General features: G+C 39.1%; 1 protein-coding gene across 1 annotated transcript in view; it reads left to right on the plus strand.

Moving 5' to 3' along the window:
• Positions 1–10,969: 10,969 nt before the first annotated feature.
• Positions 10,970–18,101, plus strand: part of LOC149796007 (uncharacterized) — an 82,072-nt gene continuing 74,940 nt past the window's right edge. The window contains exons 1-2 of the mRNA XM_089963910.1: positions 10,970–11,103; positions 16,087–16,153. Coding sequence (XP_089820036.1) covers positions 11,098–11,103; positions 16,087–16,153 — 73 coding nt within the window. The 5' untranslated portion in view covers positions 10,970–11,097. The remainder of the gene's footprint in view (positions 11,104–16,086; positions 16,154–18,101) is intronic.

The following is an 18,101-nucleotide window of genomic DNA, read 5'->3' on the forward strand; positions in this document are numbered from 1 at the left end:
CCTCTCTTGCGACTAGTTTTCTACTGTGGACTTTTCTTTTTCTGGGGACTTTTTCTCTGTTTCTTTTTCTGGGGGCTTCTTTTCTTTTTCCGGGGTGGTGTCTGGTAAGAGGAGGGTCCCGCCACTGGAGAAGTTCTCCTTGGGGACTTGGTCTTTTTCTTCTTGGGGCTTCGTTGGACTTTTTTCTTGGGGATAACTTTGGTAGCATTAGGATCCCATCTTAAGAGTGAGCGAATGATGACCCCTCCTAGAGTACCGCTCCCTCCAGGTTTCAAAATGATTTGTTTTTTGGTTTGAGTGTCGATGCGGGGATCAGCCAGTTGGACCAAAGCGACTTTGTTTCGATCGAGAAAGCGTTTGGTTTGATGAGGAATCTGAATGATTCCTTGGAGTAATTGACGTGCCGTCACCGTGAACCATCGTAAAACTTCTTTGAGACTAGCTTGTAAGACACGAGCTCGTGTTTGTGGATTTTTTTCTCGACTGATGCCATACAAGGCACGAATCAATTTGACGGGAAGATGCGACTGAAGGGACGTCATGTTCACACTGTGTGAGACAGACGAAAAAGGGTCTGAGGTTTTTATAGATTTTTTGATGGGGAGTGAAATGAAGTCGAGGACGGAGACGTGTACAGGACAGGCCCTCCGTCTTGGCACCAGTGGTGAAACAAGTGGGTACGAAATCGCAAATCCTCGGGGGTGGTAGGTTTCAAATCGACGAGTAAATAGGCGTGTGGCGTTTGAGTGGTATCGTCGTATGCCTGAGTCAGCCAAGGTGTTCCTAACTGTTTGGCTAAGACTTGCACTTGCGATTTATCTCGAGGGCTTTTAAACAAGACCACGTAATGCGCATTGAGACTGATGGTGCGATGGGCTTTACTTTGTTGAAACAAATTTTGGGTGATGTAAACGACACTGGCATTACGCTGATGCCCTTTGCGCGTGAACCACAATTTAATTTCTTCTTCGTCTTCTCCTAACATGTCGTCGAAAATGACCAAATGGGTTTGACGGGAGTCAGAGACGATGCCGTCGTCTTCTTTAGGAATGCCTTCCACAAACACGATGGAATCGCCTTGACTTTCTGGCAAGAGGTTGTACGCCGATTGCCACTCTTTGTAACACCACACGATCCGTTGAGGTGGCCGATCGATCAAATGATGTTTATGTTCGATCAAACGTTTGACGAATTCGGTTTTGCCTGAACCGCTAGGTCCAGCAATGAGCATGTTAAAGGGATGGCGAAGATACAAAGCCTCCCAACTGGCACGATCTAAGTGTTCGTCGATGACTTTGACAGTAAAGGAAGAGGGAGCAGAGACAGCAGAGGTAGCCATTGTGTGAGAAACGTCACTTGTGACACGAAAACAAACAAAACAAGAGTTTATATACTTTTTTCAGAACACGTTTATTGAATGTTTTTTTCAAACATGAATACGAAAGACAAAAATACATAAAACCCAAAGGCTTAAGTACAAGAATAAAAGGCACATGATAACCATGAACGTGGAATAAAAACAAGTGTCTGTACAACATGTTTTGGGTAATGTTCTAACCAGTTCTATAGTAGGGGGTAAGGTCACACAAGTGTCCTCCCGAAAGGGTCTTTCAGGTCTGTCCACGACAGTCCTGTCCTGGGTGACGGGTTCTTCTGGCACCGTCACTAACACGGGTTGAAAAGTAACTTTTTTCCTTGAACAACTCTCGTGCATACTGAGCCACCTCTTGGGTCCAAGCCTCAAAACCCCATTCTTTCCAGGCACGGACATCTGTCCAATGGGGATGTAAGTCACAAACTACACACACATCGTCATACACGTCTTGGGTAGCTAAAAGTTGACGAATCTTTTTTTCCTGTTGAGGTCGAGAAGTATCCAGATGAAAACGCAAGGCTTTGAGCAAAAGGAGTTTTTCGTGACCATTTAAGGCCATTGAGGTGGTAAGTACTGATCGTAAAGAGTCCACAAAGAATCGGCTGGTAAACGAAATCCAAGGAAACAAGTCACTAAGACACACACCACTTGTCGTCCCAAATTGAATGGATACAGTTCTTGTAATAATCGATGGTAATGATCCACGGTTTGAATATGGTCGTTGAGTTCCTTCCACGGAATCTGTTCAATGACATGTGACATAAGTCGTGGCATGGCAGCCTGTTTTTATATTCTCTTTTTCTCGGATGCAATACACGTACTTTCTAGCCAGAGATCTTCGTTCTCCATTAGGGAATTTAAATGTTACATACTGTAACCGAAACGTCATAGTTCGTTTAGAAGTTTCGTCTTCCGCTAAGCAGATTCCACGTAACAAATGTTGGTAATCCTTTAACTCTTCTTCCTCAATAGGTTGCAGTAAGTGAATGTCGAAGTAACCAAAATTATGAACATGTACATCATTGGCGACCTCAAAGTTTTGAACAATGTCTGACCACTGAAACAATTTCTGACGAATCAGTTTTCTTATACCATTCAGGTACCAGTGGTTAAAGATCTGGTGACGTAACGGATGCAATTGTTCTTTATCTTTGACTTGTATTTTGACCAGTTCTCGGTAAATCCTTTCTCTCAACTCCTCAGGCAAGCCCAAAATGTTCTCTTGTAAAGTATCCATAAGTATATACACTGTTTTTGGAATCGTTGGGTGGTGGCCAATAGCCTCGTTTAACTTTGTGCCTAATGTAATATCCACTCATAATCAGTCTTCTTGTACTTTGGAACATAGCATAATTTAAAAACGGACGAATCACTTTGAGTTTGCGTTTCACTTGTATTTTGATCAGTTCTCGGTAAATGCGTTCTCTCAACTCCACAGGCAAAGCACGAATGTTCTCTAACAAAGTATCCATGAATAGGTCATACTAAATTCTCTTTCTGACACAAGAAATATACTGTTTGCACAAACATGGTTTTACTTCAGTGTCGAATTTAAATCGTTCAGTCACTAATCTACACATTACAATTCGTTCAGAAGTTTCCTCTTTCACTAAGTTGACATTGTGTTCAAGATGTTGGTAATTCGTTAACTCTTCCTCTGGAATTCGATGCAGTACGTTTACAACGATGTAGCTAGAATCGTCCATACCAAACCAATCCTTTTTAAAGCTAGAGGATCTTTCATGAATGTCTGTCCGATGGAACACTTTCAGTTGAATCAGTCCTTGTATAGCCTTCAAGTACCAGTGGTTCAAACACCGGTGACGTAACGGATGCAATTGTTCTTTACGTTTGACTTGTATTTTGACCAGCTCTCGGTAAATGCGTTCTCTCAACTCCACAGGCAAAGCACGAATGTTCTCTTGTAAAGTATTCATGAACAGATTATTATGGTAAAGTTACTTCAATGTCTCGGTCCCACTAAGGGTAAGTAATGACAATTCGGTGACCATCGAGCATGTTCTACGTAGGCCGAATCTTGCGGTTCCCAGTGGTGAAGTGACACACCGCAACTGAAGCACTTGACTTTATCTCCTTCGCCCAAGTAGAAAAATCCGGCTCTGGCTAATTCTTCGGGGTCGGTCCTCCCAGATACTTAGGCCATTTTCCTTTGAACGATTGAAGACGATTTTCAAAGTCGCAGTATTCCGACAAACGCACAGGGAACGAATATTCGTCTTTCACAGATTCGTTTCGATGAGGGTTGGGTGACAGGAACAGAAGTTTGCTCAGGGCTGGATGACATCCGTAGGGGGGTAGACGTGAAGGTGAACATTCCCCTTTAAAACGAAACCCAGTAAAATGTCCAAGAGGACGAGCGGCATCCCTTTCGCATCCCTCAGGTTTGACACGCACAGCATAACTTTCCATGATAGGGGTAGTGACACTAAAGTTCCCATGATGCCTTACACCATCGCTCAGGTCACAAGGTACAGCATCGTATCCATCACAAGGCTCACAATCGCATTCCACTTCCTAAGCCCCACACCACTTGTATTGTGCCTTTCTAAACAACTTGTTTTGTGTTTCTCTGAAAGTATTCATCTTGTTCGCTTGGTCTTGGTAGTCACAATGAACTATCGATCTTGCCTAGGGTTCCTTTCTTATATACAGACCAATACCGACGCGTCCATAAGGTAAGGTAAAATGATTGGGAAGTCGCACTCGCTTCTGGTATACGATTTGATAAACTTTTTCCAAGGGCCGACTGACGATGTGGTGAGTGGGTAAACGTACAATCTTGTTGGGTTGGTAAGTGGTCACTTTAAAGTTTCCATCCTCTCCCGATTGCAAGGCTTCTTTCAATACGCCAAAGTTCACCACACGACTGGTACGATGATTCAGAGTCAGTCCTTTCACTTTGCACGTCGTGTGCAATTCTCCTTGTGGGTCCCGGTATTGTAGCCGTAATTTTTGGGACCACCACTGACGAAACTTAGAATCTTGTCGTCGGGATGTTCGTCTGTCCAGGCTCCTAAACGGTCTCCTTCGATGTCAGGGTGATGTTGAATCGGGTGATGGATGTAAATGCAACTGTCCGTGTCAAAGTACAGGACGCGTTCCCCTAACAGTTCTAAAGCTTCGTACAATTTTAAGCGAGCATGAGCTGTCACGTAAGCCGCAATGATGACATTTCCAAAAGGGTCGTCTTGTACAAAGTCCAGATCTTCTTCGTAATTGACCAAGATCAAATCCTCTCGAACGACGTCCACGTGTTTCATGTATTTGGTTTTGTCGCGAATCATCTGGAAGTAGCGGGAAGGTTCTGTCAAATATTCCGTCTTGGGTAAACACGGTCGTTGTGCCATTTTACCCCACAAGCAATTTAACATCACTTTGGCAAACGACCGCCTGCCTTCGTTTTTCTCGATGTGGTCTAAAGTGATGCCTTCTTGTTCATAGTATTTCTCTTTGAATTGTATTTGGTCTTCGGGAGCGTGACACCAGGAAGATTAGCCGCTGGCTTCTTGCTTCAGTTTCAAAAAGGCATCCACCTAGTCAGCGAAAATGCCTTTCTGACTGGGGTCACCCTTGTGGTATTGTTGTGTCTTGGGAAAGTGGCAAATTTCGTACACTTCTAACAGTTGGTATCTCATGTCGAAAGCTTTGAACAATTCTACGCTGACCCAGGTTCCCGTCAAGGCCCGTTCTTCCTGGCTGTGATGACAAGGCTGGTCTTGGTTGCACGTTTCGGCACAAGTACGGCACAAGGGAAACATCAGTTTGCCTTGACAATGGTGAGGTAAGACGGGATGGTGTAGGTTCGTGGGAGGCAAAACTTTACACTTGATCAAGCCTTCGTATTGTCGAAAGTTGACCAGGTCGATGTGTTCCCTTAACAATTGTGGGTGCCCTACAGGAAAGCGACAATATTTGCACACGTAGGGATACAACGAACACACGTCCAAGTATTTGATTTCTTCTCCTTTCTCTTCGTCGGCTTGGTACAGCAAACAGGTGGCATTGGTCCTTCCTCCGTACAAACTATCCCTCGGGTTCAGCGGGTCCATGAACTGGTAACTTTCCACGAGGCGTTTAAATTCGGGATCGGTTTTCATACGGTGATCGTACTCGTGTTCCCACATTTCCACCACTTGGTATCCTTGCTGTTCTAACTTTAGGCGCCGCTGACAAGTGTCCTGGTACAAGTCTTCCATGGTTCGTTGCAAAAACTGATTTTTAGTGCCACGGTCAGGGTAACAGACGGGACATCCGTGAAATAAGCAACCGTTAAACTCGTACACGATCTTGGGGTTTTCTAAGTCCCAGCCATCGACCGAATACGTTCCAATGGTCTTTTCGCCTCCTCCGTTGCGGGCATGCTGAATCCATTTGTCTTCCTTGTCGCACAAGTAATGTAACCAACGTAGGGCTTTGACCGAGTATTGACGTTTGACAAAGTGGGTCGTTTGAGGGCTGATGACAGCCACGGTGTTTTCAGGCATGAATCGTTGTCGATACACTAAGGAACACGCTTTGGCAATGGTGCAAGCTTCTTTCAAAGGATCGACCCCTCCGTGTTCCATGAACAGTTCTCGAAATTTTCCACAGCAACGCCGTAAAATGTCCACGTCGGAACGACAATACTTTAGCATTTCTTCCTGAAAGTCGAAAGGGTCCGAGGCGTGAGCCTGGTACCAAGCGTAGAAAGCTTCTCGTTGTTCGGTACGCATGTTGTCGGGGTCGTAATAGTGAGCCTCAGGTAAATGGGGTAGAACGGCGTGTTGATTGGCTTCCGTATTGAAAAGTGTGGAAAGTACCCTTTAGCCATTTCTGTCATTCCAAACGTTTTAGGCATTCGACTCAAAGGCATGGCCAGATAGCTCATCGAATCTTTAAACTGTACTTGTCCCACTTGCATGAAAATGATTTTGGCTCCGTTCAAAGTGACTTTAGGACGTTCGGTGTCTTGTTCCGTATAGTACCTCAAAAGAAACTGTCCATCGTATCCGGAGAAATTGTGAGCCATCACCGTGGCATGACGATGACAATCTCCGTAACGTTCGATGTCCTCTTGGCTCCACGTCTTGTCGATGGGATCTAAGACCCATTGGGCAAAATCGGCTAACGTGTTCGGTCCTCGAAAGATTTTTTCACGCCCTCCGGGAATTTTGCTGCAGTGAGGGCAATGACTGAAGATAGGTTCTTGAATGCACTTCTCGCACGCTCGATGAGCCACGCAGAAATTAGGAATGTGAATGCCGGTCTCTTGCATGCATTCGAAATCGAAAAAGATGAAATTGCCTTTCTTCTTGTGACCGTCCTCTTTCTCTGGTGGGGGTTGGTATTTTTGCACATAGCATTGGTGTTCCAAGTCCACGATGTGGTGACAAATGTGACATTTTTTCTTTCCTCGACATACGTGTGCCTTGGCATTATTGGTAAGTATGCCTTGTCCACAGGTAGGGCACAATCTCAGGAGTTGACAAGCACATTTCTTCTGTGAACCTTGTTTTTTCAAATGTTGTTGGTAATAGGTAGGGCTGACAAACGTGCGCTTACAAGTTGAACAAGGCACTGGTTTTTCGCTCAGACAGGGTGGAGAGGCCAAACATCCTGGGCATTTCCATCCACAATGCTTGTGTTGCTCTCGATTATTATAACCATAGTCACATTTCTCACAATAATAAACATATCCCAGGAATCCAGTGATAATGGTAATGGTATCGAAATGGTCATCGTGATGATAAAGGTGAATGTATTTTCCGTCCTTAAAATGTTGGCCTCGAAACAACAGAGGCCCGCACATTTCTTGAGGGTGCACTTTCAAGGTGTAGCATGGAGCTAGGGCATCTTGCAATTTTTGCATCTCAGGAATGCCACAGGGTGTGTCTTTGGACAGGCCAGCTTGTTGCAACAGGAGTTCTGCTTCGTTTCGTTGTTTGGTTCGGTTCGATTTTCGAACGTTCTCCCAGGTTCTTTTCCATTCTACCGTGTCGTTCTTGTTAGCATAGGTTCGTCCCACCACGATGGCACGAGCTAAGCACATCTGGTCTTGAGGGTTGTTAATTCGGACGAGACTCTTTTTGGTGTTGCGAAGGTCGTCCACCAATAAAACCTTTTTGCGTCCAGTCCCTTGAGGAAGAGAGACGTGAGCCATTTTCAGTGTGGCTTTACCATCGGTTTTGTCAAACTGGTCATTAGATTGTTGTACGTGTTGAATCTTGTCCATGATTTTGGAAGGGGTTAGTTCTGCGGGTCTGCTAAACTCGATCCAAACAGGGGATTTCAAACCGTCGTGATCTATGGATAGTGTCAAGCGATCGTCTTCTTTGGGTTGACATTGTCGCTTGAGTGCGGTGAGCAAAGAATCCCACATCTCGGTGATAAACCCTTCTGCTTTCTCTAAGGGTACGTCGGCCTTGAAATCTTTAAACTTCACCGTGTAGGTGTAAGCCGTGGTTCTAAATTTTCTAGAGGAGCGCTTTTCTGTCTCTCGAATGGAATAGTATTTTTCAGGGTTGACTAAGGGTGACGAACTTGGTTTAGAGGTTTCAAATTCTGGTTCACTCATGTCCTCTTCAAAATCACTGGCATGAATTTGTGCCAAGATTTCAGCTCTAATACAAGGCGATAGATCACGTTTTTGCCTCTTACTTTCTTCTTTCTTCTCGAATGAATGGGATCGTTTCATCTTGAGTGCAAAACGTCAGATGACTCAAGTGTAAACACCATAAACTAATTTATAGTCATGGGAGACCAGCGTATATAAAAGGGTGCATGTCTTGTCCTTTCACTATTCATTTCACTCTCAAGCCGAGCACAACGATGGAAGAGACTAACCAAATCGAACGTTTCGTCAGAGCTTTCCGAGGGGTCATTAGAAAATTCTCTTCAGACCAGCCGACGGACTACTCTCCTTCCTTTCGAGATAAAAGTCAAGATACTTGCTATATCTGTCAGAAGAAAGGGCATTGGTCTTCAGAGTGTCCAGACCGTCAAAAAAGAAAAAAAAAAACGGGCTAAAAAAGACAAAAGTAAAGATACCTGTTATTATTGTAAAGAAAAAGGACATTGGTCTCCAGATTGCCCAAAAAAGAAACAAGAGGAATGAGAAAAAAAGAGGAATTCTTCAGAAGAAGAGAGGGATTCTTCAAAGGAAGAGTGTGATTCTTCAGAGAAAGAGAGGGATTCTTCAGATTAAGAAGAGGAAGAAAGAAGACAATTCTATTTACAAGAGGCAAAGAAACAGGAGAAGAAAAGAAGAAGGGAAGAAAATGAGGAGAAAGAAGAGGAAAAGACGGTGAAGAAATTTAAAAAACAGAGAGACTAAACTAGGAGAAAGAAGAAGTCAATGAACTTTTTATCAAAGTGATGTGTTGTGAATTGTGAATTGGATTGTAAAAAATTGGATAAAAGAATACATTAATGATATAAGGTAAGTGTCTTTGAGTTTTGATTTTAAAATTAGAACGTACACTCACGCACTCATACACAGAAACGTACTATAAGGGTAAAATGGGTGGGTTTTTTTAAGTTATTGGCAAATTGAAATTGTATTTCTTTTCGAGAAATGTGGGTGGCCCTGAAAAGGGCCTTTTTTTCTTTATGGTGTAGGGGTGAGTTTAAGCAATCAACTTTAACTGCCTTAAGCCTTTGCCACGGCCAAGGCCTACTTCTGGACTGCGTAATGTTGATGATGATGATTGGGTTGAAATCACTAAGGGTGGTACGGTAGGCTTAGTCACAAGGTTAACGTGTTTAGCTCGGGAAGGTCGTATTCTCTTCGGTCGTAATAAAGAAGTCTGATACATTTGTTTCAGACTTCTTAACTCCGCTAAAATGTCCAACAGTACCGTGACCGTTTGATTTTCACCCTCTTGTTTCTTTGCTGCTACTTTTTCTTCTTGCTGTTGTTGCTGTTGTTTTTTTCTTACCTCTTCTTCTTGCTGCTGTTGCTGTAGGAGAAAAGCTTGTTCCGCTTCCTTTTGTCGTTGTATAAATTTCTCCAATTCTTCTTTCTGTCTCTGTCTAAAATTCTCCACTTGCGGTAATGAAGAAGGTAACGAAGGTTCCGGAACAAATTCTTGCGAGGAGAGAAAATCCACAAAATCCCAATTCACCTCTTCTGAAAGTAAGTCCGGGTTCCCTTGGGCGGTCTCCCCTGTTGGTGCACCCCAATGGATCGTTTTCTGAGTTTTCGTCATGTTGAATCACTGTCGCATAGATTGACTGTACACAAGCGCTAGCGAATCTATATAGACCACGTGACGTTACAGACTGCTCTCTTCGGATTGGATGCGAGCTGACTGAATTTTGTAACGCGTGTTCGGATTGGTGAATGAACTCAATCCGTTTCAATCGTTCCTCTGCCTATAAATAAGCGCAGTTCACTGCATTGATTCACCTGTTCTCGTCGCTTCAAGATGTGGACCACAGTTGAGTCATCCACCCTTGTGTCTTCCATGATGTTTAGGACGGACATGCTCATGTATGTCCGATCCAAGTGAACCGTTGTCCACAGGACAAACACCAGCCTGTGGATACGTAGGATCTACGTTGAAAGACAAGGATGCCTGAAAAGAGTGCTGATTTACGGACCAACAATAAGACGCAGCCTAAGGACAAGAAGAAGACCAATGCGGTGCCCTTTATGTTAATGAATACATTAACATAAACCCAAAGGCCCTTTTCAGGGCCAGCCATATTTCTCGAAAAGAGATAGCCTTTCAATTGCCTACCCCTTTGTTTTAAATTTAAATTTAAATTTAAATTTAAAAGAAAAATTAAAAAAAAAATAATCCCATATTCAATTCCCCTTGTCCCTAGACAAGCCCCAAACTCTATTCCCATGTTAATTTCCCTTGTCCCTAGACAGACCCAAACTCTATGTTAAATTCCCATTGTCCCTAAAGTGACCCACGATTTTTCTCCATGTTAAATTTCCATTGTCCCTAAAGTGACCCAGGGGTCTTTTTAATGCTAAGTCCCATTGTCCCTAAAGTGCCCCACTTTACTACTTACATCATAAACGACAGGCTGTCTTTTTTGAAACGTCGATAAGGCACGTACTGCTAAAGTACATGATAAACGACAGGCTGTCTTTTTTGAAACGTTGATAAGGCACGTTCTGCTAAAGTATATCATAAACTACAGGCTGTCTTTTTGAAACGTCGTTATGGCACGTACTGCTAAACGACAGGCTGTCTTTGTTAAAACGTCGATGAGGCACGTGCTGCTAAAGTACATCACAATTGACAGGTTCCGCTGCTGCTGATTTCTAGTTTCCTATCTCCTAATACCAATCCCCACCCCCAAACTATATGTTAGCGCTTAAACACTTGCACAGCATATGCATATTAAAACACCGAATTACATACCAGACTGTTCACAAACATTTTAAATTATTACAATAAACAATAGAGGTATAGCCTTACAATAATTTATTCATGTCACCGTCTCGGTTACAAGAACGTGGCTTGAAATCCAATAAAATAATCGATACAACTCGGCAGATATATCTCCCCCGGGTATTTGGAAGCTGAATACAAGTTCAGACAAGATCCTGGATGGCACTCTCTTGCGTCGTAGATAGCGGAATTACAGACTGACGGCATTAGGGTCGCGTATTATTCTGCAGAAACTGGCTTCTGGCTGCTGCCTTGCTGGGTGTCTTTGATGGCGCGCAGGTATTGAGAACAAGAAGAAAAAAAAGTGGAGAAATGAAGGTATGGTCAGTTTTCTATTACTTAGTGTATAGTAATGAATACGAGCTTAAGGTTTCAAATCACACACACACACACACACACACACACACACATACGTACATACATACAAAACTATTTTATTTTGTTCATCTATTCGTTTGCGGTTTGGAATAGCTAAACCAGCATAAATAAACATTAAATGTCTTTCCTGCTTACCACTTGTCTCTATCAGCAATAGGTACGTTTAGAACCGTTCACAAGCAAAACTTCAGTTGGATCGAGATAAAAGAATTCCGATTATAAAGAACTGTAATATCAAATTCAAATTGTGCACGATCTTAATGAACACATATCAATTGTGAATAAATATATTTAAGGTCAGTAACCAGACTTTTTTCAAACAGTAATTTAGAATAGGATTTGTACAAATAATAACACTGGAATGAGAGACTTTGCGGTTAAAATTTACTGGAGTATAGGATGATTGGTCTTTACTACAAAATATGCATTTCCATTCCAATTTAGACTATTGGTGCTAAAGAAAACTCGTTCCTTAGTCATGTTTAAAGAAAAAGACAAAGATCTTTCAGAACATAACATTGATATATGATCTTCTTTTCTTTAGTTTTCAGTAATCATAATTTTATATCTTAAGAAAGAAATAGAGTTGACATTTCTTTCTTCGCTCTGAATTTGTCAAAAGAAAGTTATTTTCAAAGTTTTTCGTTAAAGTAATTTCGTTAAAGTCCTTATTTTGATAATGGATTTGGTGGATGTAGGCCCAGTGGAGATAGAAATTCTCATTAAGCAACTTTTTGTTATTGGCAGGGATCCAACTAAATTAACTTTTTTGGAGGGAGTGATAGAATATCTTGATACGCCACCGATTTCACATGCTTAACAACTCTGGTTCAATATGCAAGCCGTAAAAATAGAAACCTACGTGTGTTATCTGATGAACTTTATATATAGCAATGTGCTACATAGGAAGAATTCAAGAAGCGGTTTGGTTTGCTCGATCCGTTTGTCTTTCTTTCTGTGTGTACCGCTTGCCCAAAAAAAGAGGTCGCTTATTTGCGGCGGCGGCATTTCAATTTTTTTAGCGTATCTTTTTTGTATTTTTATGTACGAACTTTGTTTTAAACTCGCTCATCCCAGTTTTATTTTTAATTTGTTTTTCTTTATTTTTTTTCCCCGATCTTGGACGGGCAATTGACCCAGTTTATTTTAATTAATTACGTTTTTGCTTCTCGGCAATTGTTCATCAAGTTATATCAATTTATGCTTACGATGTTTAAGAGGTTTGTCAAATGGCCATATATTGCATTATAAACGTTTACTGATAAGGAATAGACTTTTTGCAGACTTTGTGTTATGGACTCATTACACGTTTTATTACTTTGTTCACTATATTCTCAGTTAAGAGCTGAAGAACTCTCTCTTTCTCTCTGTGTGACACACACACACACACACACACACACTATATATATATATATATATATATATATATATATATATATATATATATATATATATATATATATATATATATATATATATATATATATATATATATATATATATATATATAATCTGTGTATGTGTTACCCGAAACGTTTGTTAAATCCAATGTTGTTTGTTATCTATTGTACAGAATAACATATTTTTATTTCTTGTAAGTTATTGTTTACAATAGCGTGAATATTATTTTCGTTTCATCTACTTTTGTATAGAGTTGCACATGTGTATATTAAAGGTATCCACTATTACAGCTATTGTATGATATACTGTGATAGCAAGCAAATAAATATTAAACAATAAATAAATAAATAGATAAATAAAGAAATAAATAAATAGATACATAAATAAATGAATGAATGAATAAATAAATAAATAAATAAATAAATAAATAAATAAATAAATAAATATCTCTCGCGAAGGAAATCGGATAAACGGACGAAACCACGACCTTTCATAGGTAATCAGTTTACCTCACTTGTTGTCCGCTTCAGATTACAGTGCAACATAGGACCATACATAAAGTAACCAAAACGTCCGATTCCCTACCTACACGAGGAGAAGTTCTGACATTTGACTGAAAGGATGATGATTTTGATTATTTTTAGGATTTAGGTTTTTTGATCTACAAGAAAACGTGAACATGAATGAAGCCATGATGATGCGTGTAAACACAATTAACAGAGATGATAAGTTCTCTGGTCTTAATTGTTTTTAAACCTCTACACATTTTCACTTGACTTATATTGTAACAGGATATGAAGCATTCTAAAGGAAAAAAACATTTTAATTGTACATAAGACTGGCCATGAACTCAAATGCTACGTAAACATTTCTGTTTACAAATTACCGTAATCTGATGCACAACTTACAATCATGGAAAAATGTCAACTGATGTGTATATTTGTGCCTAAGAATGAATTGATGAAAATCTTTTTCTAACCAGAGATGTTAAAAGTTGAAAATCAACAATTTATCTCAAATATTTTAAGCGCAGCATTATTAGTTTAAATATTTTTAAAAACTATCTATAATGTCTGATGATTTGGTTCGTCGACTCTTTAGCAACGCTCCTCACAGCTTATGCTCTGTAAGAATTACTCGCTTTGGTACTTTTTTGTTGTTGACCCCCGGGTCATTGTAACCTTGATTCATTATCTGAGCGCGTAAGTAGACTAGTATGCTGACTGAATCCTGCTTTAGATATATTATACAGACTGATATTCTGTTATACAGACTGATATTCTTTTTTACAGACTGCTATTCGATCACAAATAAGGGATAAAGAGCAAGGATGTACATGGCGACTTAGCTACGATGTCGTAGCCTCAACTTGATTTGTTGTGGTTGAGGCTACGAACTGATCCCATATCATGTAATGGAGCAAAAGCAAAATCATCACTAAAGTCAGAAAAACAAACAGTGTAGAAATCAACTACATAAGTATAATCATGTTGTGAAAGAAGTTTGGCTTATTTTGAATTTATTAAGCCCTTACACGATAAAATAAATTGGCATGGTTACACTAATCTCACCGTGTCCGTCATGACAGAAAACGCGAGATTCTCGCTGTGCCCCATTTTCTATATAAGGCTTGCCATACCATATTTGGATATTCTACGCTATGTTATTATCAATCAAATGACGAATAATGGGTTCTTGGTGGAATTTCAAAGTTGCCGATAAACCGTATTTACTTTTAATGCGCAGAATGTTTGACTCAGCTTGTAAAAAACACAACATTGTTCTCCACCACTGCTACTATAGAATTCCCGACTTCTTACACCACCTTACTGCGAAAAATCTTCCCATTCCGCACTAAAGGCATTGCAAGTAAAAGATAGCAAATGAAATGGAATACAAGACTAGTGCAAGGCAATGATCAAAAGGTACGATTTTCGCTAGATGGCACTTTATCGCCACATTTACAGCATTGTGGCAGTGATATTATACTAACCCAAGGGAGATATTGTGAAGAGGATGCTCGTTAGCATCTCAATGAGTTGGTCTGTTTTTAGTCCAGTAGCATCGATCCATCAAATGTAGGATTTTAAAACCTCCAGTCAGTTCGGCAGACTATAAAAAATTGAAGGGTACACGTTCATACTTGGATGATTTTCACCGCATCGTCTGAACCACCGCAATTCAAACAGTAAACTAGAAGTATTAACTAATTGGAAATTACCCCCCTAACAGATTCGCAGCTACTTTTGCAAATATAAGAACCAGTTTTTGATATACAGAGAGAGAGAGAGAGAGAGAGAGAGAGAGAGAGAGAGAGACTGGCCATACTTTCTAACCGAAGAATACTACTGGTTTCATTGAAAGGTTTTGGGCCGTTGCCAAAGGAAACAACCAAATTATTCCCAAAGATCACAAAGGCATTTCATATTGATTCTACAAAAGCAAATATTTTATATCGACCGGGTTCGTCTATAAAGATAATTATTTCCTGATAAATTATTCATGTGAACTTGATCAGTATTCACAGTTTCGCAGTGAGAACTTTTTAATAATATGCATAACCAATTTATTGATTTTAGTCCCTTTTTCGCAATTTGTATGACCGGATATTTGATTCGGTGGCTATTTATTTGTTGTGTATATTGATACTTGTACGAGCACTAGACTATCTTTAGATGAGTGCGCATTTAAATCACTCATTTTGTGTGAAAGAAGCGAGCTCCAATGTCTCCGTAGACACAATGCAAAAGTGATAGCAGTAGTGAAAAGATTCTTTCTCTGCGTTCAAACCCGTCATCTGTGGTCCACAAGATCATAGGAGTTAAAGATTGTTGTATTGCATCTTTAGACTATTCAGTAGTAAATCACTATGAGTGTTTTAGATTCTGTAATTCTGAAACTTTGGTCGAAAAGGAACTCTCTTAGATACAAATTTGTTCTGTTTAAAATAAACAGTATAATCTAATCTATAGGCACATCTTTTTGGTACACTCGAATGGCTAGGCTCATCGGATTGGTACAATGTAATGGGTGTGATACAGTGTAAGTGATGGGCACATCTCATTGGTACAATGTAATGGATGGGCTTATCTGATTGGTGAAATGTAATGGTTGGGCTCATCTGAATGGTACATTGTAATGGCTGAGTTCATCCGATTGGTACAATCTAATGGCTGAATTCATCTGATTAGTACAATCTAATGGCTGGGTTCATCTGATTGGTACAATATAATGGCTGGGTTCATCTGATTGGTACAATATAATTGCAGGGTTCATTTGATTGGTACAATATAATAGCTAGGATATCTTTGTTCCTTTGCTCCGTTTGGCACAGATATAAGTTTATGCAAATCTGGTATGCACAAATCCTCTACGGGTTCGGGGATGCAAAGGACGCTCTCTTCTACATGTCATAAGAAAGGAATAGCGTGGTTAGCATGCCAGTGACTCGACCATTATTATTATTATTATTATTATTATCATCATCATCATCATTATTATTATTATTATTAATTTTGACAGATACACGTTTCGAAGGTTCTACTGGCCATACTGTTCCATGTATCTGGCATAGTGACGGGAATTGTCAGTAAGTTACTATTATGAATAAAATATTCATCTTATTTTTATCCTTGATAAAAAGATACCAGTCATCGGTTACAGTCTTAAGTCTTCATCTTGAATGGTGAAATTAATTCTTTTATAATCTTTATTTTGGGATGCACGCTTTCATAAAATAATATAGTCTGAAGAAGGTAATATACATTGTATTAACTAATTAGATAATGGTAGATACATTATCAATTTCAAAATGTACAGATAATGTAAAATCTTCATTATTTTATCAATGCAAAATATTATATCAAATAAATAATAAATTATATATATTTAAGGAGTAATAAAACTTTTATTATTCATAAACTTCTATAGATAAATAATCTGTGTGTGTTAAAAAGAGTTTCTACCATGCTGCCAAAATTAGGAATGGGATGATATAATATGATATGTATGTATGTATGTATGTATGTATGTATGTATGTATGTATGTATGTATTCTTGTATGGATGTATGACTATATGGTGTAAAAATTAAAAGAAAGTCACAAACACATAAAAACCAAGAAGTACGAGAGATCCCAAGAAGTTTAATTCCAAAACATGTGAACTTATCAAGATCAATGTTAATATGATTCATTGTCTACCTAAATAATAATGATTTATTAGAATGAACTGTGAGCCAATACACGCATGTAGATAAGTATATGCATGGGTCATGAGGAAATACATTCTTGCAAAGAAACTTATAAGCATGGGTTATGAACCAATACACGCCTGTAAAGAGACTTATCAGTATGGGCTATGAGCCAATAAAGGATTGTAAAAAGTCTTATAAGCTTGGACCATAGGCCAATAAAGGCTGTAAAGAAACTTACAAGCATGGACTATGAGCCAATACAAGAATGTAGAGAAACTTAATAAGCATGGGCCATAAACCAATACACGGTTGTAGAGAACCTTCTGTTTTTATCTCATATTTGGAAGAAAACAAGACTGACAATAGTGTCAAACTTTTAACTAATGTACATTGTGTATTTTCAGATGTAAACAATCATTTCATTCCTTGTTGAGATATTGATATATCCTTGACTATTGAAATTTCATAGTAAGTCGCACGTCATTAAATTCCGTAATGACAGAGATATCCATAAATTTCCACAGTAAAAATCTTAAATAAGAATTAACATTTAGCCAATTTTCTCTTACAATTAATCTTTGTTACTATCAATTTCCTTTCCTGACTCATCCCTTCCAGGGCAAAGGCAATACGTTTTATGCTCATTTCCCTGTTCAATAAACGTTTTGTGTCTCCACATGTTGTTTAGTTTGGCTATGGATTCTACTACTTATTTCAGTCCACTTTTTTATTTTAAGTTTAAATGTATCTGCTTTCGTTGTAAACATATTCTAAATCATTGACTTTTTTATTTTAAGTTTAAATGTATCTGCTTTCGTTGTAAACATATTCTAAATCATTGACTTTTTTATTTTAAGTTTAAATGTATCTGCTTTCGTTGTAAACATATTCTAAATCATTGACTTTTTTATTTTAAGTTTAAATGTATCTGCTTTCGTTGTAAACATATTCTAAATCATTGACTTTTTTATTTTAAGTTTAAATGTATCTGCTTTCGTTGTAAACATATTCTAAATCATTGACTTTTTTCTCATTTGTTTCATCCAATTGTACTACCATATGCCGCACCAACATTGTTAACTACTTCTCAGTCAAAATGTATTCGTTTATATTGACTTTATATTGTTCAATCTCAGTTTGTAACTTGATGTAAAATTCAATAAATGGACTATGTTATATGTAATAAAGAAATCTTAATTTGCCTTCTTAGCTTGTCTCGTGATTTGATGCACATTGTTATTTTTGTTTCGTTATGCTCTGTCTTTTTGTTTTGTTTTCGGGGAATCAGTTTCCTTTTGTATGTCGGGCATGGTATTAATGTTAGCAATATGTAGTTGGACAAA

This window comes from Sinohyriopsis cumingii, chromosome 7 (assembly GCF_028554795.1).
Source record: "Sinohyriopsis cumingii isolate HCF-2022 chromosome 7, ASM2855479v2, whole genome shotgun sequence".
Classification (NCBI taxonomy): Eukaryota; Metazoa; Mollusca; class Bivalvia; order Unionida; family Unionidae; genus Sinohyriopsis; species Sinohyriopsis cumingii.